We start from the raw sequence: 22689 nt of genomic DNA, 5'->3' as shown, positions 1-22689 counted from the left end.
ATTTTTCTTACACAATGTAGTGTACAGAACATACAATGTAACTTTAGATAAACTGCACTCAGAGGAGCAGGGCAAAGGGCACACTGTCAAACTCGCTTTCGTAGAGATCGGCGCTTTATTTTGAAGGACTCGCGCCGGAACTGTTATTGTTGTTGCCACTGGCGGAGCGGAACACCAGTGTCACGCCATTTTAAGACATCGGCGAGCCGTTGAGCGGCTAGTTGCTTGATGGCAATGTGATCGTGTTCTTTGAAGCTATGCCGATTACGAAGTGTTTTTAAAAACGTGCCATCGCGTTATTCTTTGAGTGTTCACACAATTGATAAAGACATTTCTAACCTAGGTTACTCTTCCAGCCATGTCGACGGAGGCAACGGCCGAACAGGTAGCTACACGCAGCGGGTCAAGCTAACCCGTGCTGAAAAGAATGCATGATTTACACCGTGTTATTTTGGATAATGTTAGCAAGTTGACAAAGCGGTAGTATTTGCTTATGTTTCGACTTATTCTACGTCGATTTTAGCTAGTACTAGTAGCAGATATGTATGTTTGGGTTACGACTGAAAGCTGCAAGTTTAGCTCGTCGTTCGCCATATTGAGTATAAGCGTTTGTAGTAAAGTCGCGACTTAACGCTTGTTGTTAAACCAATTGAGTTAATTTAAACACTTTTATAATCTATTAGTACACATTAATCGAATGTAGTCTTAGTCGCGCCACGTAAAAGGAGTTAACATGCCAGCTAATTGGACATTGTTCTGTATTTGTAATGTGAATTACCACCCAAATATTCGTAAATTTCTCTACCTGCAGTGTTGTAGCCAGTTATTCTGTTATTGACTACCATAGAATACTAAACCTACTTATGTATGTTCTAAGCCTCAGGATGGGCCTCACTTAGCGCTTGGCCCTTAGATTAGTTGTTCCCCAGCACTATTCAGAGGCATAACTATGTTGTCCCTGTGCCTTTGTGCTGTCTTGCAGGCAGCAGCAGAATATATCCCTGAGAAGGTGAAGAAGGCAGAGAAGAAGTTGGAAGAAAACCCATATGACCTTGACGCATGGAGCATTCTGATTCGAGAAGCACAGGTTTAGTGACACAGAGTTGTATTCCTGGGGTTAAGGAAACTGGGGAATAAGGGTGGTTGGGCTTGGGTTATAAACTGTTAGAATACAAAGCAGCCATAAAATCTTTTCTTCCCATGACTGGTTTTTGATATGTTAAATAGTGTGAGGTGTCAATGCATTTTCCTTCTTTAGAACCAACCCATAGACAAAGCAAGGAAGACATATGAGCGACTTGTCTCACAGTTCCCAAGTTCTGGCAGATTCTGGAAGCTATACATTGAAGCTGAGGTTAAGACTTTTGTTTTTAATTTTATTTAGTGTGCATGGCTGGGATTTTTGTTTTTTCCTCAAATGATCAACAATGTGATTTTCACACGACCAAACTGTCTTACTTTAATGACCAATAAAGTCGCAACTCTTATTTTGGATCGCTGAGCCTGCCTACTTCAGCTGGAACTATTGGTCCTAAATTTTGTAGTTTTCATTACAAGATTGCCATCAACAGTCACGATTAACAAGTGATTTAAACCTGAAGGACATGGATTGAACATGTGTGAAGAATGATGTGAAACGCTTTATATTTCCCAGGCTCTTGCTTGACTTCTTAAGAGTTGTGCCTTTTTAAAAATTCAAACAAAGGGGGAATTAGTTCTAACAGTATCTTTTCCACAAAATTCTTCTTATGTTCCCAGGATTTTAAAGTACACATTTTCTGCGCCATATTTTTTAATGGGGTAAAGTGCATTTGTTGCATGTTTGGTCTGCAACAGTATTAAAACTATTTTAATAGTATTGGAGTGCATTAGCCTTTTATTCACTTGTTGTGTCAATTTATTGCCTCCTGTGTCATTTCTTTTGGGTAACTGTATAAAAACATTTTAACTGTGTGGCCCTTTCTTTCTCCCCACTCCTCCTGAAGACAAGCGACCCTATTGCCTCAATGCCATCAACAGGCTTCGCTGCTACTGATAGAATGACTTTTTATTCCCCCCCCCCCCTCCCCAAACAAATAATTTTTGCTAACCCAATAAAATAACCTTGATGCCCTTCACCTTTGCAGAAGATGACTGCAACTGATTTTAAACCAGTGCTTTCCAAAAGTTACACAGGAAGTTGCACCAAATCATCAGACTTTAGTTTCCAGTTAAAAGGCCACTCCTGCCTTCTGGAGACTTGCTACTTTTGTGCTGTGCACCAAATGTGGGTTTATTTGAGGTTCTAGTGGCTGTAGTTGGCTGGTTGAGGGGGTTTCTTCCCTGTGTGAAGTTACATCACCCCCATGTGTCCACCCCTGGTCTTCACACACTGAAATACAGGGGGAGCTGTGCTTTTCTAAACAGACTAGTCTTTTCTAAAACGACCAGTAGCAATTTCCTTAATTTGCATCAGTAAAGCATCACTGTTAAAGTCCACACTATTTAGGCCCTCTAAAAATATCAACAGCAAGCTATTAAAGAGTTGTCTACTATTACTGTTATTATTGGGTTATTGCTTGGTAATCTGCTGCAGACAAGCTAGAGGGTTAAAATAAAACAGTTGCATCTACACATCACTGGTGCCTTTTTGTTTTTTTTTGTTGTCTGGAAGCTTGACTCGTAAACAATATTTTTATTTAAAGTCGCTTTATTTAAAAAAACAAAACTTGAACATATGTGGTTTCTAACTTTAGATGTTTGCTTAGGATCCATTTTTTAAACCAGGAAAGTAATTATAAATTTTAAACAAATAGTAGATCCACCATCTACTGTCAGCTTTAAACAAAGCTGCGGACCTGCAGAAGACATGACAGCAGACTGATTTTTTTTTTTTTTCCCCTATACATAATAACATTTACAATAAAATGCAAAGCAAATAAAATGTAAACAGTACTGACATTAAAAAATGTTGCATTTCAAGTTAACTAAGCTTTTAGTGTGTGTAGTTTTAGAGGTCAGCTAGTAGCAACAGAAGATGGCAGGGAAGAGCTCTAAGCAAGTGTCAGATTTGTTATATGGATAAGCATGCTCGACTAATAAAGCTGATTTTTGAATCTTATCTTATACAATACTTTTAAAGTTTGTTTTGTTTTTGTTTTTTTAAACCCACGTTGTTTAGTCCTCTTTCCCCACCAAACAGTTAATTCCAAAACCCCAAACCCAGTTTTTATTCCGGCATACTTGCATTAAGCCTTCTGTTAGCTGAAATAACAGTCAATAACTAAGACAAAGTTTTTTTTTTTTCCCCCCCAGCAACAGAAGGCCTTTTTATACTATCGTAGTTTGATGTATGTGTTAGTAAGATATGTATTTTTATTTTTTTTTATGATAATGTAGAAAGAAAGTCTGTGTGGTAAGTATGTGGGGGATGATCTCAACTTAAAAAATTAAAGAGTTAAGTAGTCAAAAATCGTCATAGTCTTCTTCACTTAAAGTCGATGCAAAATTCTTTTGTGTGTGTGTGTTAGGCACATTTTCTAAAGACCTCATTTGCTCTGTGCAGATCATAGCATGTCTTCTTCATAACTCACCACTTTTGAAGACCTAGTTTTAGAGACCACGGCTCAGTTGGGTTTATGTTGAGGCAGCACATTGATCAAAATACAAAGTTATGTCTGATTAATATAGGCACTGTATAGTGAGACTAACCAGCTGTTTTTAACTGTTAGACTGAGGTTTATCTATATTTTGTACCCTTACTAAAATATTTTACACGCAGTTTGTAAGAAGAGCTTAATGGGGCTAACTTACTTTGGGCTTCCTTCAGGGTGCATTAACTTGTTTGTTTGAGTTATACAGTATGAGCAGCCTGTGCTATGATGGATAAAAATGTTTTGGGAGGAAACAACAGGGTAAAGTGTGCCTACGTTTGTTAAGTTCGTGTCTTGTTTTCTCTCAGAGTGGATCCTCCTGTATAACCTTTATGACTATGGGAACTAAATGCAGTTGAGCTACTGTGTATTCACATATGAACTGCAGATTTGCGCTACCTTAACAGCAGTGTTGAAAGATAGCAGCCAGTACTGTATTCATTTGTTGGATGGTGGACCTCAAAAATTGGAAACTTAGAAAATCCGCACTCTTATACATTAGGACCATTTTGATTGCATTTCTCAGAAACTAGGTCACCTCAAGGAAAGTTCAGTGTAGTTATCTTCAACAAATAGTGGAGAAGTTGCGTTTAATTTTTTTTAATAGAAATTATGTGGCTTTACTAATCTTCTGCCTTGAAGTGCTTTCTCTACTTTAAGCTGTTTGTCTAATTATATTCATGTTTTTCTTATGATCGTTCCATTTTTTTTCAGTTAAAGTAAGCTGATAGTAAGCTTTAAATCATTAACAAAAGGGTGTGTTGCAGCAAGTCATCTCAAGTAGAATTTTGTGCTTGAAGCGATGATGCAACTTAGTGCGAAAAGGGATGTGGCATGTTAAATATCAGGAGGAGCTTTTCTGCAACCACCTAGGCAGATGCATCCAAACAAAACATCACTGCAGTGTAATTTGTGCACGTTATGTAACTTCTCTGTTCCAGTGTTACGCAAAAACAGGATTTGCATCAGCTCTAGTAAAAGCTTTTGTTGACAAAGCTACCTGTGATTCTCTCACACTTAACCCTTTCAGCAAGTAACCCAACCAAATACACTACATTTCAGAAAGCTTAGACATTCTAGTATTAAATCTTATGCCATTTCTATTCCTATGTCAAAGCTTGCTTAAATAACTAACGTTTTACTTTACTATATACATAGATAGATCGATAGATATTAAGCTGGCCATTAAAGAGTTTATGATCTCATTTTTTTATCAACAAAGTACAGTGTTTGGTGGTCAAGGATTTTTAACTTGAATATTTCATCAAAATCTGATGTGGTGATATAATTGTCCCCTAGATTTTTATTGTTTCTTGAGCAACATTTATATTCGAAGAAAAGTTTTGTCGCATGCAAAAGTTGCTGCACACCTTTGCAACTTTTCCTATTTTTTCCTATTTAACAGTATTTATTTATCTTCATATTTTTCGGAGTAACAGTAACAGAGGTTTTGAAGAGTTGTTCAAAGATTTAAATGTCACTGTATTCTTCCTCTTTTATTATTAAAGGTTTACTGGTGCTTTATGTCTGGGTTTGTTGTTCTTTTTTTAAAGAGTAGGAAGTGTAGGTTATTTCTTAAGCGCCTTAAGACATTTCCTAATGACTGAAAAAATTTGAAAATTGAATTCCACCGTTAATTAATTGTAGTTGACCTTGAAATCTTTTATGTTAATGTTATTCTTGTAGGTCTAAAATGGCTTTTGTACATACCAGTGCAGTTACATTGGGCCTTACAGCCATAGGAACGTTGCAGTCTTAGTATTTTTGTTTAATAGGTCGCACAAAAACAACTAGTTTAGAATTTGGTCCACATTTCTGTGTAAATATTAACATTAATCTGTAAACTGTCTAAGCTGCAGTGTCAGGACATTGTTAATAATTTCATGACATCTCTGTGACGTTTTACATATTTAAGCCTCCTTAAGGATGTTATAGCAGTGACCTTTGCTTTGTCAGTGTAGCCATGCAACGTTATTGTTTTTGTTACCATAAGCCTAATTCAGCACACCCACCCCCACCCCCCCTAATCATTTTTCAAATTTTTATTATTGCACTATGGATAAAATGGATGTGCTTACACATTTCTACAGTGCTTATGCCACAGAAATAACAGCCTTACCTCTACGTACCGGAGGATGGTTTCAGCTCATTTGTAGTAGGCCGTAAGAAATTCATCGCTGCAAATTTTTACTAATGGATCGAGCACACCTGAGGCTTTGAGCTATGTGGAAAAGGGCCCTTTTTTTTTCTCTGAATACTGGATTTCTCAGCCTGAAGTCCAATTTCAGTATTTTTCCTGGGTAATGTGGCGCAACTACAATGAAAATAAACCCCTTTCTAAAAGTAATTTGTCATTCTTGTGTGAATTTCACTTTGTTGATCTTTGAGGTCGTGTATGTGCGTGCGTTTGTGAATGGTTGTTACATTTGCATGAATGCATGTTTCCGATAAGCCATAAAAGTACAGGAAAATTAACATTGCATTACACTCTTATTTTCAGATCAAGGCTAAAAACTATGACAAGGTAGAAAAGGTAAGTGTCCGCCTCACTCGTGAAATCTGAAAGTGAAATTTTAAAATCTGGGAAGCGTGGTATGACTTCCTAAATACACTAGTTAAGTATTGTTTCTGGTTTCAAAGGGAATATGCGTACAGACAATTATAGTACCCATTAAAAAAACACCTGGAAATGGTGATTAAATAGAAAATATTAATTTTATAAATCAATAATAAGTCTTTGAAATGTTAGAAGTGGGTTAGTTGCCTTTTTGAACTCAATTGATGACACTTTGGGGGATTTTTCTCACTAGGTTTCCACACTAGCAGTGTGTCTTTAGATGTCTTTAAGCTTTTCAACATTTATCCCCCTTATAATTATTAAATTAAAAAAAATAAATTGATATACATGAAATACATTTTAGGTCAAAGATTTGAACATGAACAAATCTGGTGTTCTGGGTTTAACTTCATGCCCTTAAATGTAGCAGTCCTGCTACATTGTAAACAGATGATCTGCATCCAGAGTCAGATAGTTAGGAGAAAGTGTTGTGACTGTATGTGACATATAAAAGTGTGTTTCCATCTGCTTTGTTGTCTAACATCTTCTGGCCCCTGTAGTTGTTTCAGAGATGCCTAATGAAAGTGTTGCACATCGACCTGTGGAAATGCTACCTCTCATATGTTCGAGAGACCAAAGGAAAGCTTCCCAGCTACAAGTAAGATGACAAGCTGCATTGTTTTATTGAGCATTTATTTACTGCCATACAATTTTACACCTCTTCTTCTTGCCATCAGAGAGAAGATGGCCCAGGCTTATGACTTTGCCTTGGATAAAATTGGCATGGAAATTATGTCATATCAGGTATGCAAATCTGAACAATGTATTTGTACTAATGGTATGAGTGTTTTTTAAACTACTATTGCATAACCGCTATCTGTTACTCTTTCAGATCTGGGTGGATTACATCAATTTCCTCAAGGGAGTGTAAGTGATTTTTGTTTCATGACCTTATTGCTACTCAGCTCTCTTAGCATCTCTTTAATGTTGAAATTTTTGTTTTATTAGTGAGGCTGTGGGTTCATATGCAGAGAACCAGCGAATCACCGCAGTACGGCGGGTGTACCAGAGAGGCTGCGTGAACCCTATGATCAACATTGAACAGCTCTGGAGAGATTATAGCAAATATGAAGAGGCGGGTGGTCCACCTTTTTCTGCTCTTAAATGGAGTTTTTGGTTTTTCATCATGAGTACCGAGTGACTGGTAGACTGACTTGTCTGTCTCACAAACAGGGTATCAATGTACATTTGGCCAAAAAGATGATTGAGGATCGAAGTAGAGACTACATGAATGCCAGGAGAGTAGCTAAGGTGAGATATTGCACAGTGTCCCAAGTATGTACAGGCCTACGTGCAGTCCTTTGTCCTGTGTACTCTCATTATAAAGCTAATACAGATTTCTATATTGTTTCCATATTTCAGGAGTATGAGACAGTGATGAAAGGGCTGGACAGGAATGCACCATCAGTACCACCTCAGAACTCCCCTCAGGAAGCACAGCAGGTGGAAATGTGGAAGAAGTACATTCAGTGGGAAAAAAGCAACCCACTGCGCACAGAAGACCAGACCCTCATTACAAAGAGAGGTAACTGCTTGTGGCCAAGCTGTTGTTGGTAAATCTTATTCTGTGTTTGTGTCGGGAGGACTGTAATTCCAGTTGTTATGCTGATATGTAATTTTTTAGTACGTTTTCAACTGTAGTCAGTGGGTAATGCATGACATGTGGGATTGAAGCCACTAGAGGGCGCGGATTGACGCTTTTCTCCACGTGCATTCTTGAGATGTGCTTAACCTCAGCTGGTGAAGAGCCAATATTTTAGTCACTAACTCTTATTTTTTGTGGTGCAGTGATGTTTGCCTATGAACAGTGCCTGCTGGTCCTGGGCCACCATCCTGACATATGGTATGAGGCAGCACAGTACCTGGAGCAGTCCAGCAAACTTTTGGCAGAGAAAGGGGTGAGAGATGAACCTTATCATTGTGAAATTTAATGTGCATTTTTGTTTAAAGGCTCTTAAGTATTTTTCAAATAAAGCCAAACTTCAGCTCAAACAGTCCCATAAGTCTGTATTTCTCCCCCTACCCCTCAGGACATGAATAACTCAAAGCTGTTCAGCGATGAGGCAGCTAACATCTATGAACGTGCCATCGGGACTCTTCTGAAAAAGAACATGCTTCTATACTTTGCTTTTGCTGACTATGAGGAGGTGAGGGTCCATTACGAACTCTGCACACTCTGTAACCCAGACTGAAAGAGGCACGCTGGCTTATCAGCACATTTCCTTTTCTGCTGTCTTAGAGTCGCATGAAGTACGAAAAGGTCCACAGCATCTATAATAAGTTGTTGGCGATTGAAGACATCGACCCCACACTGGTCTACATCCAGTACATGAAGTTTGCAAGGAGAGCCGAGGGCATCAAATCAGGTCGCACCATCTTTAAAAAAGCCAGAGAAGATCCACGCACACGTCATCATGTGTACGTCACTGCAGCGCTCATGGAATACTACTGCAGCAAGGTAAGAACACGCGATCAGATGTGTAGTGTATGAACTGTGTGTTTTTCACGCATACACGTCTAAGGGCTTTTGTTGTTTTTGTTTTTTTGTTAAAAGGATAAATCAGTGGCCTTTAAAATTTTTGAGCTTGGTTTGAAGAAGTATGGCGACATTCCAGAGTACATACTTGCATATATCGATTACCTCTCACACCTCAATGGTACGTAACAAGTTCTGTGGGTTACTTTTGATATCAAAGAAATAGTGATGTCTTAGTTTCTTCCTTTGTAATGCAAAAACATCTCCTGTTGTTGTTGTAAATAATCAGGGGTTTTTTTTGGCTTTCAGAGGATAACAACACCAGGGTTTTGTTTGAACGTGTCCTCACCTCAGGAAGCTTATCACCAGAAAAATCGGGGTAATGTCAAATATTGAATAAATTGCATACATGTACGTTTATGTCATAACTGTCGATATCAATGTTTATTAACTGTGATGTGTGTTTTGTTTTTTCAGTGAGATCTGGGCCCGGTTCCTTGCCTTCGAGAGCAACATAGGAGACCTAGCCAGTATTCTGAAAGTCGAGCGCAGGCGTTTCATGGCCTTTAAGGATGAATACGAGGGCAAAGAAACGGCCTTACTCGTAGATAGATACAAGTTTATGGACCTCTATCCCTGCTCCACCAGTGAGCTCAAGGCCCTTGGATACAAGGTGTGTGTTTTCCCATTTGGCATCGCAGTATCCTGTTCCAACAAAATAAGCAGATTCCAGCTTTTCTGCTGACATGAACTGACACTTCATTTGTATCTGCGTCTTGTTTGTAGGATGTGTCACGTGCCAAACTGGCAGCACTTCTCCCAGAGACTGTGGTGGCACCCTCTGTACCTGCTTTAAAGGACGAAGTTGACCGTAAACCTGAGTATCCCAAACCAGACACAAATCAGATGATCCCCTTCCAGCCACGTCACCTTGCCCGTACGTAGTCCTCAAATCCAGTAAACCTACGAGCACGATGCATCTTTCCACTGCTCTCTCTGCTGCATAAAGCATGAAAGGATTCATCTTTGACATAGCTTCTCGTGTTTCTCCCTGCAGCGCCAGGTTTACACCCTGTCCCTGGTGGAGTTTTCCCAGTCCCCCCAGCTGCTGTCATCCTAATGAAGCTGCTCCCTCCGCCTACGTGCTTCACTGTTAGTAGCAGCAGCTTAACACTTATCAAGCTCATATTTACTGGCAATGAATAAAAGATGTTAGGAACAGTTTTTTTCCCCTCTCCTTGCTGCTTGGATTCAAAAGAGTGTGTGATTGTTTGTTGCTGCAGGGTCCCTTTGTTCAAGTGGATGAGCTCATGGAAACTTTCAGGAGATGCACACTTCCTGAGAGTAAGTCTGCATTTAGGATGAATCCATACAACTTCTATTTTTAGTCACATTAGAAGAAAAGCTGTGGTGATGGATGCTGTAGTGACAGAGCAGCTGTTTTACACTGCCTAATTGTGTGTTAACAGGTTGTTGTACTTTTCATTTGACCTGCGTCTCTTTTTTTACCCCTGCTCTTTGTAGCTGTTGATGCTGCTGTAGAGCTGATCACTGGTAGACAGCCTGATGTAGGAGGGGAGGGCAACGGATCCATGGAGAACCACACTATTGCCAAGTCACTCAAGAGGCCTAACGCAGACTCAGACGAGGAGGATGATAAAGGAGCGATCGCTCCTCCCATACACGACATCTACCGCGCACGCCAACAGAAGAGGATTCGATAAACTAAAGAATGTAATCTTTAACCACTGGTCCTATAGGATAAATGTACATGTCCACCTGACAGATTATACATCAGCTGATTTTGGTACAGAAGAGCAGTGTACACACACAAACCTACAGAAAGTCTGCGCACCTGAGTGTTTTCGTGGCTTTTGTTTTGTCAGCAGTTCTTATTTTTAAAGACTGACCATTATACTGTACAAAATTTTTAATTCAGCCTTTGATTTTGGCACACCTCCCAGTTTTGGCAATGTTTGATGAGGAATTGCAAAGTGGAAGCAAGCTCCTTTTTTCCCCTTTCCTTTTTTTTTTAGATAACTGGAGGAAAGACAATTTCTTTCAATAAAAGTGAGAAAGAAGTAACCCGACTGTGCTCTTTTTTTGGGGGGGGGGTTGACTTTGAAACTGAAGTAACGCTTCATTGTGACAACTACCAGCAGGGGGCACAATATAAAACTTTACAATTTTTGTGGGAGAATCTATGTTTTGTCTATAAATTTAATAACTAAAGACTTAAACAATTAGTTGGTTAGCAGCATTTTGCTGTCACTATCAAGCAGATCTTCATTTTATGACAAATTCAAAAACACTGCACATAAGCAAACATTTTTAATATCAACCAGCTGCTTGTTTTCACATGGTGCTCAGAAGGTAATTTTCTCTACCTAGCACAGCTTTGTATGCTCTTTAGCAACATACAATCTGCCCAATCCATAAGACAAATTCTTACAGAAGCAAAAACAATGCATATGATGCAAATAACGCATATAAAGTAAAGTAGTTGTCGGTCTTCTCTTACAGCTTTTAGTAGTTTCAATTTATTACAGATATTTTAGTTTTGTGATTTAGTGTTCTAGCTTCAAATTATCTCAGGACTCCGTAACCATTCACTTTCTTATTTAACAAACAGGATGAAAACTGTTTCACATTTCCTCTTAAACTCAGCTGAAAGCAACATTAGATTTCAGTACTGTCAGTCAAGTAATAAAAAAAATGAATGCAACGGTCTGTTGAACAAAAATAATTTGTTAAAGTAAACTAACAACTGGAACACTGATGGGTTTTTCAGCATTCTGGTGGCAAATTATTTACGTTTGTTTTTGTTTTTTTCAGTTAAACACATTTTGTGTGGAATCTACAAATTTTAGATCCTTCTTAAGTTTATATAGTGTTCCATAGAAATATGGAAGCAATTTCCTTGTCTCGTGCAGAGGGTTTTATTGAACCTTACTTAAAAGGCATTGAAGCTGCCACTAAAATGGAGCTAAGGTTTTCAGTTACAAAAGAAAAAAAAAAAACACAAACATCTGTTTTGTTGATGTGATGCGACAAACAAAAACCCAGAGGGTTGATTCTCATGAATGCGTCTTATTGTTTACTACAGTTCAACATCAGACTTTCAAATTTCCAGTTTCAAATTTCCGTTTGAGGGTTACTTACACAAAGCTATACTGTACATCGCATTGAGAACATTTTGACTGGTAACACTGTTTCTATTGCACAAACACACGGAACATTTACATCTTTAAAAAAAAAAAAAAAAAAAAAATCTGGCAAGCAGATTTGCCCTTTTCTGGCTACAAACCATCAAGCCATCAAGATGGTTTGCAGTGAGAAAGGGGGGGGGGGGGGAGAATCACTAAAGAACACTTGGTTCATTTTGTCTTTCTCGGAAAGTAACAGTTTCATTTAAAACTTCATGTTAGCGTCCTGCACCAAAAGAAAATGTCAAGTTCCTTAAATAATTAAGATTATTAAGATTCACATTTGCGTTCAGTAGTCTAAATAAAATCCACTCGCTGACATGGACGTTTTCACATCATCTGGATTGCATTGGCTTTTTTGTTCTTTACCTTATAGTATATGGTCTTTTTAAATTAATAAATATTATTGTAACATGTTGATACTGGACAATTTATTTCCAAAGTACTGAACGAATATCTCCGGATGGCCTTTATAAAACTGTCCAAGCAGCCGTCTCTTTTCTTTATCAGAGAGCGTAGGGCTCTCGTGGACTGTCCGCAATAAAGACACGAGCTCCTCTTTAGTGGTTTTTCGTGCGTTTTGTGAATACACCTCAGTGCTTACTCTTGTTGAGTACGCTGATCCTGGAGTAAAGAGAGACAGAAAACCAAAAATTAATTCCTCTTTATGCCCCCAGTTAACAGTTAAATATCTGAATGTACGCAATGATGACTGTGAGGGGTAAAAATCTGCAAACCTGTCAACATATCTGGATCCTTCCCTTTCACAATATTCGTTATTCTGTCACTAACCATCTTGTGCAGTGAGACAGGAATCTGGTGGGAGAGACAGCAAAATATTATAACTTCTCCTACAAACAAATATGCTGTTACTTGTTTGTAGCGGCTGTAAAGGACATAAGATAACATCCCTCCTACAACACTGGGCACACACTAGCAAAGAGACAAACTGGAAACACTCACTTTGAACAGATCACAGTGGTTATCCATCATGAACAGAACCATCAAGTCCACCTTTCCTTTGGAGAGTCTTCTGCTGTAGACAATGGCACGTGAGAAAGACCTTTTCACTGCCATTCTGTTCTCAATCTAGGAGAATTATCTAGGGTTAGTAAAAAGCCAGCAAAAATGTACAGACTTCCACAAGATACACCCTTAGCGCTGACCTCTTTGTGCAGTTTGACCTCCTCCGGTTTGGCTGCAACAGACATGAATCTCAGGAGCCGACGCAGCTCCTCCCTGCTGCGAGAGTCCTGCAGCTTCAGGCTCAGCTGGAGCGCTTCCACAGCTTGCTCTCGCTTCCCGTTCACTGTCGATAAAGCACAAAATTTGCATTAGAAATGCAGGGATACAGTTGCATAAACCTAAAATCTGATTCACATCTATCACTGTAAACTTGTATCTGTACAAAAGATCTGACAGAGCCTTCTCATACCGAGTAGTTCGGAAATGCCGCAGTGGATATCGAAAATTTGGTTGCTAAGCAGAGGTGGCTGTTGTGTGTGTCCGTAGTGCTTAGTCAGGACTTGATACAGTAGTCTTTTACACCGGATCAGGTCGTCTCCACAGGCGGCCAGACCTCGGCTGATCTCCACCACCAGGTCATCAGGCAGAAACTCCAGACAGTCCACTGCTCCTGACATCCACTCATCAGCCCTGAAGAGAGGAAAGTATTATGATTTAATATTTATATGTGAATTTGAAATTTGGCCTTTATTATTAGAATTAATAAACAAAGTTCAAGGCAGTCTGAAGTCAAACTGAGGTTTTGCAGTTTTGTGGTGTGCATATAACTACTACATGTAAATGCAGGGACACTACACAGTTCCAATGAATAACCATTATTACGATGACTCTTATCTCTACACCTCCACATAATTTTACTACCAAATAAAAAAAAGCAGTGGTCAATTGGTGAGCGCTTTTCTTTAAGTTAAAGAGCAGGACAAGTGCAAATAGACATGCTGTGCCATTCTATACACATTCTACATCTGCAGAGCAGCAGAAAATGAGTATCAGCAGACCAGCTAATCTGGTGAGGCGTGGCGTGAAGGTCTTAAAGTCTAACAAAGGTCACCAGAAACACTCATGTGAATTGATCAACGTTTATAAAACGAAGAAGAAGAAAAAATGAGTGGACTTACTGAGCCTCACTGAAGGCCTTCAGAACCTCTCTGTCTAGGTAGCTTGATGTATACAACAGGTCCGGGTCGCTGTCCATGCCATGTAGGGCACGCCTCGATGTCTCCTTACCCTCTAACAAACTCTCCAACAGGGGGAGCTCTATTAACTGCAACAGTCTGAACACTGCCTGCTGGTGCCACACTTCATCTACAACTGTGAAAACACCATATAAGTCACAAATACACAGACACGTCGAGAATGCTGAGTCATGTTCAGCGTGACAACAGGACGCCTGTTTTATGTCACGCTCATCAAAGACAGAAAGCAACTTACGCTCTTGCGAGAGGCCGAGGTTGATCATCTGAGGGGTAATCGTCGAGCTGAGGTTGAGGTTTCCCAGCACGTCCTCAAGTGATTTGTCTGTTGTTTGCGCTTCTTTCCTGCAGAGTTGCGTAATGGCAGCAATCAGTCAAAACAGAGGAGGCAAAATAAACAGACATATTACAGGAAGAGAAGTGGCATCAGTAAACAAATGTTTTATGGAGTATGTCTGATTCAATCACAGTTTGCTGCTGTTTTGATTGTGCATATTTCATTTTTAAAAAAATGCTTATTTTGCAAATAAGCGTTTTGCAAATATGAGCCATTTCTGACTGAAATTAAATAGGACAAACAGGATTTCCATTAAACAAAAGCCACTGTTTTCCCTGTTTGTTTAAATTATACCTATTAAGACTGACTTAACCCATGCTGCAAATAACAAAAGCCTTGTCCAAACACTAAAACAGCATATGGTTCCTTTGAATCTTTCATCTCTCATTACAGCCATCAGACCTGCTGTCTGCCCATGTCTGTCCCTCCCACAACAACATCAGATTTTAAAGAGATCAAAAGAGTGTAAACACAAAGTGCTGAGGCCATGCGTTAGCCCGTATGCTTAATGCATTCTGCCAACCTTTGCTATCCTAACAGCCTCTGTAAAACTCTGAACTCTCCAGCATCAAGGTAAAGGAAATTTTAAAGTTTAAATGCTCACCGCGATATTTGTTTATATGCTTTCAAGCCGAGGCAGATGAGATGAAGCCAAGAAGAAGTTTGATCGAAATCCTTACAGTTTACGAATGTGTGCAAGTGTTTTATGTGAGCAAGTCTTTATATCGTTAATTTAATCTGATGTTTGTTTTGATACATTAGTGGTGCGTTCATCTTGGCCAGATATCCCATGTAAAAGAGATCCTTGATGTCAGTGATTTAACTGGATAAATAAAGCTTAAATAAATTAAACAATAAAATGTACAATTTTGTGTTTCAAAAGTGAGTCACAATTGGGAGGTCACCCAAGAAGTTAGTGTTGTGCATGTTATAAAAGAGGTCTGACATATTAACATAACACCTTGATTGATGATGGTCGTAACTTGATCTATACTAGCCTGCAAATCATTCCACCCGTTTTCTGTTTTTGTGCTCAGCTTTATTTTCAGTATTCAGACAATCACGCCATTATGGATGTGGCACAGGAGGTAAAGCAGGTTGGCTACTGACTGAGAGCTTGATGGTTTAGGGTGTCAAAGTATCCTTGGACAGTTGCTCCCAATACATCGATCAAAGTGTGAGTGTGTGACTGTTATGTCAAAACTGCTTAGGGATAGAACAAGGCGCTTATATGAATATAGGTGAATAAGGCTTGCAGTAGGAAAGCGCTTTGAGTGCTCAAATACGAGCAGAAAAGCACCATGTTAGTACCATTCCAGTCCAAACCCTCAATTTGAAAACAAATCAAATACTTGGGAGATAAATCAGTATGATTTATATCTACCTAATCATTATTTATAAAATACTAGATTTGGGGAAAAGCATTAACTGAAAATTATCAACTGAAACTGAAAATTTGTGAAATCAATGCATGACTTAATGTTCTGACTCTAAAACCTTTTGTTCATGCCAAACCAGTTTTTAGAAATCTTACTATCTGAAGCTAAACTGGATTTAACAATTACCTTAAAGGAATGAGAGCTAAGCAAATCACAGATTACATCTAAAATAGTTACTTTATGTCTGTACCTTTCCCGTAGAGGACTATAGCCCTTCGTGTTTCTTTCAATGCTCGGTGAGTCATAGCCACTCTCAATGGTATTAGTGGAAAGGGAATTGGTGCCAGTCAGCGTAGAAGACGAGTTGTTTTCTGGACTCAGGAACCTGTATAAACTGAAACTGCTGTCCTCAAATGTAGTTTTCTTCTTTTCCTTCCCAAATACTTTAATTCCCACCGGCTCAAATACCCTTGAGTCCATGAGCGCCTGACAAAGTTTGACAGCTTTATAGCGGGGTACTGCTTCATCTCCAAAAAAACGGTTGAGGGTGATGTGTGCCAGCACCACATCCACTGCCTCTGAACCCAAGAAACAGTCATGGTAAGACTTCAGGTTGTGACGCCGACGCTTGACCTCCACGCGAGTATGCAGATTTGAAATGATGCTGGTCCAGATGTAGGTGGCTCGGAAAGGCTTCCCAGCCATGCCTCGTTCTGATGGAAGGAGTCAAGAGAAAGTGTTAGAAAGCTGTGACTAATGATTAATGATGATATTGTGAGTTTTCTTTCACTCCAGATAGCCTAACCCATGTTCTACTAACTACTACCACATCTTCAACAATTGATCGTGCAGTTTGTCAACAAATCTTCTTTCCTGTTCTGTGTTTGATTGTTGGGTCTTTCCTTTTTTGTCTTTGGAAAGAAAAAAAAACAAAAACAAAAAACTGTGTCATCCACCACAAGCCAGACTGGTGAAAGAAAGCAGAGCTAGCCTTGTTGAGATGTTGGTGTGGCTTTTATCTCACAACAGGAAACATTTAAAGCCTGCTGAGCAAATGTTAGGAGTGAATCGGAGAGAGGCTCGCTGAGGCCAGGTGCCATAAATCAGGAACTGACAACAACAGCCAGACTCCATGTTATGATAGCACAACATGACAAAAATGATTACTGACCTATCTGTAAAACTGGAATGTGAAAAGCACTTGGGAACAATACAGCGGCAAGCAGATGTTCTCCCACTCTTTTTAAAGATACAACAGCTCATTGAGAACACAGAGAAGTGTGTGCCCGCTAATCTCGGTGATCTGTTTCCTAATGACATACAGCTACGTCAAACCACTTCTTCCTCTGGGAGAGAAGAAACTGTCCTCAGTGCAGATTTACATATCGGGAAAGAACAACTGGGGCTGCAGCTGTTCAAGGAAGAACACCTTGCAAAGGTTTGTATGCATAATAGGAACATAACAGGGCGATGAGGCACTGATTTGAAATGTTTATTTCATTACTTTAAGACACAGAGAAAAGATTTAAATCCATACTATGCACACGACAGTCAAAAATTAATGTAAACTCCCAATGAAAGACAATTTTTTTTTTAAAGATTTACCATGCTTTTTGTTAAGCGTAATTAGCAAAAGGAAAGAGCTGCATTATCACAATGAAATCCTTGATTTAGGAGTTGCAGCAAGACCATCTGGAGAATCCCTTCAGGGGTCCCTGGATTAGCGGGATTACCACAGTAAATTCGGATTTGATCAATTTCTATTAATGCTCGTTAAAAAGAAAAGAAAAAAGTGGGAGGTCAGATATGGGTCAAAGCAATCCTGGGAACAGGCTGTGCTCTGTCACCTCTTGTTGCTTGCGCCAGGTTGAGATTTGAGCCCTGTTTGCATAGTTGACCCCAGTCACCTTCCCTATGACTATTGTCCTCTCTATATAATAACAACAACAATAATAATAATAATAATAATAATAATAATAATAATAATAATAATAATATAAAAAGGAAGAATGCAAGGAGTGTCAGGTCTGCATTTCAGCTCAGGATAATAGTGCACTTCTGTTTGTACACATCAGTGGCGGTAAATAATCGCACAGGGAGCATTCAGCACTGTGATCATTCCCTCGTGAGAATGCTGGGTCATGCAGGTGTTCCTACTGCAGTAAAGGGAAAAGATTTAGATTTTTTAGATTTTTTTTTTTTAAATAAGAAAGAGGACCAATGCTTAAAAAGAGGCCTAAGATGAGAAGCAGTGCAGCACCATCAGACCTAAAACAGCAGGTTCTTAATAGCCTGTGGCAGATTCCTTCATTCGTCCAACATGTTGTGACTAGTAAGATTAACTGATCAAGCTTCAGGGCACAACATGAACACGCTATGGCTGAACCCCGTTTGGCTTTTTGGCCCCTATGGATTGGAATCCACATCGTAGACGCTGGCCCACGTCCACACAAAATACCCTCTTCTACCCGCTGTTTTTAACATAAACACTGCCCCACCTGCTGCTACACTGAGCAAATGTCAAACTGTCCCAAAAAAGTTGCGACCTATCAGTTATTAACTCATTCTCTGAAGAGTTAACAGAGCATAAAAAATAGGCTGGAATTCATGAAGGTCATCCTCCTTTTAAAAGTATACTTACTGTAAAGATTAACCGTGGTTTGTCATTTTTCAAAACGATTCGACTTCACTGAATCAAGCTTTCTGATTTCTTTCCTGCTCCAGACGCACGGAGTGCGTAAAATCCATGAAATCGACATTAAATTGGGATTAAAAGACACATGTCGATAACGCAGATTACAAACCTAAGTAAGGAAACTCCTCAGATTGCAACAATATATTTACCACACGCACAAAAAAAGTAACATCTGGCTTGGTGAAGTACGTGAAGTAGTTAAATCGATCTTACCTGGTGTTCGATGAACGAAAACTTCCTCCAGTGACTGTAAAGAAAGCCATTCAGACCATGTCCCGGTCTTCAATACACACCGTGACGCTCGCAACTAAACTACAGTCAACGCCGAAACTGTCTCCTCCCACCCCGATACATTATTCATGACCCAATCACCGCCTTCCCAGCGTGATAACGAGGCTCTCACTGTTTCCCTGAAGTTTAACAAAGGCGCATTAAGTACCTTATTTTGCATCTTACATTTTTTTTTTACGCTTATCTCCACCAACTGAAACTAAATAAATGGAAGGCAAGCGATTACTACCACTGTTACAATCAAACAAGGTCTCACTATCGGCGTTAGCTTTAATTATTTTATCATAGATTTGGTCATTATAATAGGATGCAGTGTGATCTGCAAAGGTGCTTATAAAAAAAACCTCCCTGACTGGTGCAATCTGGAGTTACAGTAAATGCCTTTCATTTTCAAGTAATGCTCCAGCATCTAGGAAGCTTTCACATAACCTTTTACTTACTAGGTCACACCCTAAAAGCCTACAGAGGAAGTAAATCTGGCCTGATAAACACCTGCAGATATTGCTGTTCCCAGGAAGATGGGAAGATATTAAACATTTTTTCAGGATAAAGTTCTAATTTAAGAATAAGGACATTTTTGGGGGGGGGGGGGGGGGGAGAGAGAGAGACCTTTCCCATGTACTGCTAAAACAGTAGACACCACAAGTTGGACTGTAGGGACCTCAAGTGTCAAAAGCAAACCTGCCTATTCCACCTCGTTTGGGGTCATGTGAACACCGTACTGTTGAATATACCGAGCTTAAATATCTCAAAAACAAATACTTACACACCCAAGAGCAAACACATATGAGCTGTAGCAGGAAGAGGTTTTTGTGAACTCAGAATCTACACTCTAAACTGATGCCTTTGTTCTTTCCTAGACAAAATGTCGATTACTTGCAGGAAAGGAGACTGAAAGGCAGAGAGCTATTATTATCAACACAAGAGACAAGTATGGTGCAACAAGTGAGGTATGCAACCGAGGCAAACCGGTTCGATCAGTGTCCTCTGGGCTCTACGTATCTTTTATTTTGAAATACGTTGCTATTCATCAGCAGGTATGAGCAGAGACCAGTCTGTGCCCACAATAGATCCTACATTTCTTCTAATCAAGCGCAGATAGACAGATGTGGTTTTGAACCCCCTATTCATGCATCCACCTGAGCTGCTTTACACATGCATTTTGGTTTTCTTGTTTACTTTCACATTCAATGTTTTACAGGCTTGACACCAAGTCTCTGCCTCAGCTTTTGTTATATCGGGGGGGGGGGGGGGGGGGGTGCGCGTCTTGTGTCTTTCTGACAAAATACCCATGACGCTTAGTCTCGAAATACCTGCCTCACATTCTTGGCTCATAAGAAAAGAAAACCAGGGATGCCTGTAGTGCCAAACTGGTTGGTCACACTTGTTGTACCTCGGGTTTGGAATGTATAATATCGAGCATTATGTGTGTTAGCAAAGCATGTCTCCCATTGTGGATTTATACAGTGATCACACATCTACATATGAAGAGCACATATACTTTCATTCAGGTGAAACTGGTTTCACCCATGCACAGCGGTCAAATATGCTGGTATTTTGTAAACTAACGACAGTTTACGAGAGTGCTGAGAGTGCGCTGAACAGTAAAACCTGTTTTATGCCAGCACTGATGGCTGACGGACACAGAGAAAGCACCCTTGTTAACACCATTAGTAATTCTAACCCGCAAGGTCAAAGCAATATTTACATTTCTGTTATTCGCCAATTACCTGGAAGCTCCTGTATATTTCCCTCTCCTTCACCTTCACACTTATCAGTCATGCAGGTAAGATGATAACAAAACTATCCCCTAGGAATTTTCTCCAAGAAAATTAATTCAAATAAGAAGACAGTTCTGTGAAAAACTAAGTACAGCCTGCGATTCAGTAGCTTGCTGAACCACATTCAGCAGAAATAACTTGAATTGTTTTCTGTACAATTTTATCAATGCCTCATTTCGGGAGTAATTTGACCACACTCTTCTTTACGATGTTCCTTCAGTTCATCGAGGTTTGTTTATTCACAGCTTCCTCAAGATCCCATCACAGCCTTTGAATCAGTTTGATGTCTTTTCTTTGACCAGACCATTGCAGCTGCTTGATTCTTTAAATTTTCAGCCATTGTGTTGTAGATTTGCTGCTGTGCTTGGGATCATTGTCCTGTTGCATGACCCACTTTCAGCAAACTTTAGTTCTGGGACAGATGTGTTCACATTCGACTCTACAGCACTTTGTATTTGTGTTGGTATGCCATGTTTGGTTTTCGCCGGGCGTGGCACTGGACATTTTCACCAAACATCTCCACTTTGTCTCATCTGTTCAAAGAACAGTATGACAGAGCTCTTGTGGTTTGTTCAGATACAACTTGCAAACCTAAGCTGTGTGGCCACGTACTTTTTAAACAAAAAGGGGCTTTCTCCTGGCAACTCTTCCAAACAAGCCAAACTTGTTCCAGAACAACAACAAGAAGATAGTGCTGGATTAATATTTAACCATGAACTGTATTCTATAAGAGGAGAATATTAGATTTACACAAGTTGGGAAGGTCTCTTAGAATGACTAAACAACTGCAGATTCCAAGATGAAATTTACAGCCACGCACGTGGACAAGTTAAATCCCTTCTGAAGAAACATTTTATGGTCAGTTGAGACAAAGATTAAGCCTTTAGGTCACAATGACAAGAAGTATGTTTGGAGGAGGAAACATTAAGCTTTCAAACCTAAGAACACTGCACCATCGATCAAGCATGGTGGTGGTAGCACCATGGTCTGGAGCTGTTTTGCTACAATTGGCACTGGTACAATAAAGAATAATGAAGAACTACTCCAAAAGTCTTGAAATTCACCTCAAGTCAACGGCAAGATGGTTGGAACTTTGACATCAAAACTGGTTTATAGAGCAGGCTAACATTAAGCTTCTGGAATGGCCTTCTCAAAGCCCTGGCCTTAACTTTATTGAAAATTTATGGACTATGCTTTAAAGTAGGGGTGGGTTTTTATAATCGATTTATCGATTAAAATCGATTCTGGCTTGGATAACGTAAAATCGATTCATTAAAATCCTGAATCGATTTTTTAATATAAATTTATTTTGCCCGAAATGCCAGAATCTCAGGTGAAATCTCACAAAATTTCAACAACCACCAAACAGCTAAGACAGTAAATGAGAGCAGGAACACGGATTCTGCACAAAGACTTAAACACACAGCGCAACCCGCGGATCAGAATCAGTTAGATGTCGCCTTTCTCACAGTCGGGGCTGAAAGCCGACAGCTCGCTGATTCTGATCTGTCGGCGGGTCCGCGCTTTGTGTTCACGCCCTTTATGCGCTGATTCTAAAGCTGTTAGTTTGAGGTCTCTCCAAACAATATTGACCGAACCAGCAGCAAAAGAAGATCCAAACTACGCTTCACATAAACATCGTCATGTATTCACTCTGACTTTTGCTGTTTTGCTTCGACCACGATGCACAGCTCTCTCTCTCTCTGTACTTCAACAACAGTTTCCCGTCTAAAAATCTGTTTTCTTCATTATTCGCTTGCTTGTTACGCACAAGACTACCGTTGTTTACAGCGCTATTGGCCGACGTTTTTTTTTCCGTTTTACATTCTTCCGAAAAGAAAACCTAATTTCTGCTGTTCAATACTGAACAAATTTAAACTTTTTAAAATTATTCAAAATGCAAAACGCTTAACCGTGTCTCTACTAAAACCGCTGGAACTTCAGAGGTGATGTTCATGTGTTGATTAATGGTTTTCTTTCGTTTTTGATGTACTGCAGAATATTTTTATAAAATCCCAGGCCAGGAAAATCACCTTCATGTTTTTCTGTGTTTTAT

General features: G+C 39.5%; 2 protein-coding genes across 3 annotated transcripts; one reads left to right on the top strand and one right to left on the bottom strand.

Moving 5' to 3' along the window:
• The first annotated feature begins 156 nt into the window (after window positions 1-156).
• Window positions 157-10810, top strand: cstf3 (cleavage stimulation factor, 3' pre-RNA, subunit 3). Its single transcript, XM_040010847.1, has 20 exons — window positions 157-385; window positions 983-1087; window positions 1259-1354; window positions 6133-6165; window positions 6750-6847; window positions 6927-6993; window positions 7082-7116; window positions 7198-7324; window positions 7423-7500; window positions 7612-7774; window positions 8038-8147; window positions 8280-8396; window positions 8489-8707; window positions 8804-8906; window positions 9035-9104; window positions 9203-9398; window positions 9512-9662; window positions 9783-9877; window positions 10009-10069; window positions 10250-10810. Exons 1-20 carry the CDS (start codon window positions 359-361, stop codon window positions 10447-10449), a joined length of 2151 nt encoding a protein of 716 aa, XP_039866781.1. The 5' UTR covers window positions 157-358; the 3' UTR covers window positions 10450-10810.
• Window positions 10811-11041: 231 nt separating this feature from the next.
• Window positions 11042-21867, bottom strand: depdc7a (DEP domain containing 7, paralog a). Of its 2 annotated transcripts, none has more exons than XM_040010849.1 (9): window positions 18775-21867; window positions 16117-16579; window positions 14389-14495; window positions 14076-14268; window positions 13367-13587; window positions 13098-13240; window positions 12895-13020; window positions 12669-12747; window positions 11042-12555 (listed from the first exon to the last, which is right to left on the bottom strand). In XM_040010849.1, the coding sequence occupies exons 2-9, from the start codon at window positions 16569-16571 to the stop codon at window positions 12335-12337; spliced, it is 1545 nt and encodes a 514-aa protein (XP_039866783.1). In that variant the 5' UTR covers window positions 16572-16579; window positions 18775-21867; the 3' UTR covers window positions 11042-12334. The 2 variants fall into 2 exon arrangements, with proteins under 2 accessions (XP_039866783.1, XP_039866784.1); XM_040010850.1 differs by lacking the exon at window positions 18775-21867 and adding an exon at window positions 18508-18768.
• Window positions 21868-22689: the final 822 nt, after the last annotated feature.

Source organism: Simochromis diagramma, unplaced genomic scaffold (genome assembly GCF_900408965.1).
Source record: "Simochromis diagramma unplaced genomic scaffold, fSimDia1.1 OVJJ01000603.1, whole genome shotgun sequence".
NCBI classification, from domain to species: Eukaryota; Metazoa; Chordata; class Actinopteri; order Cichliformes; family Cichlidae; genus Simochromis; species Simochromis diagramma.
The sequence above is the reverse complement of the archived record's forward strand: the minus strand, read 5'-3'. Positions and strand labels throughout refer to the sequence as shown.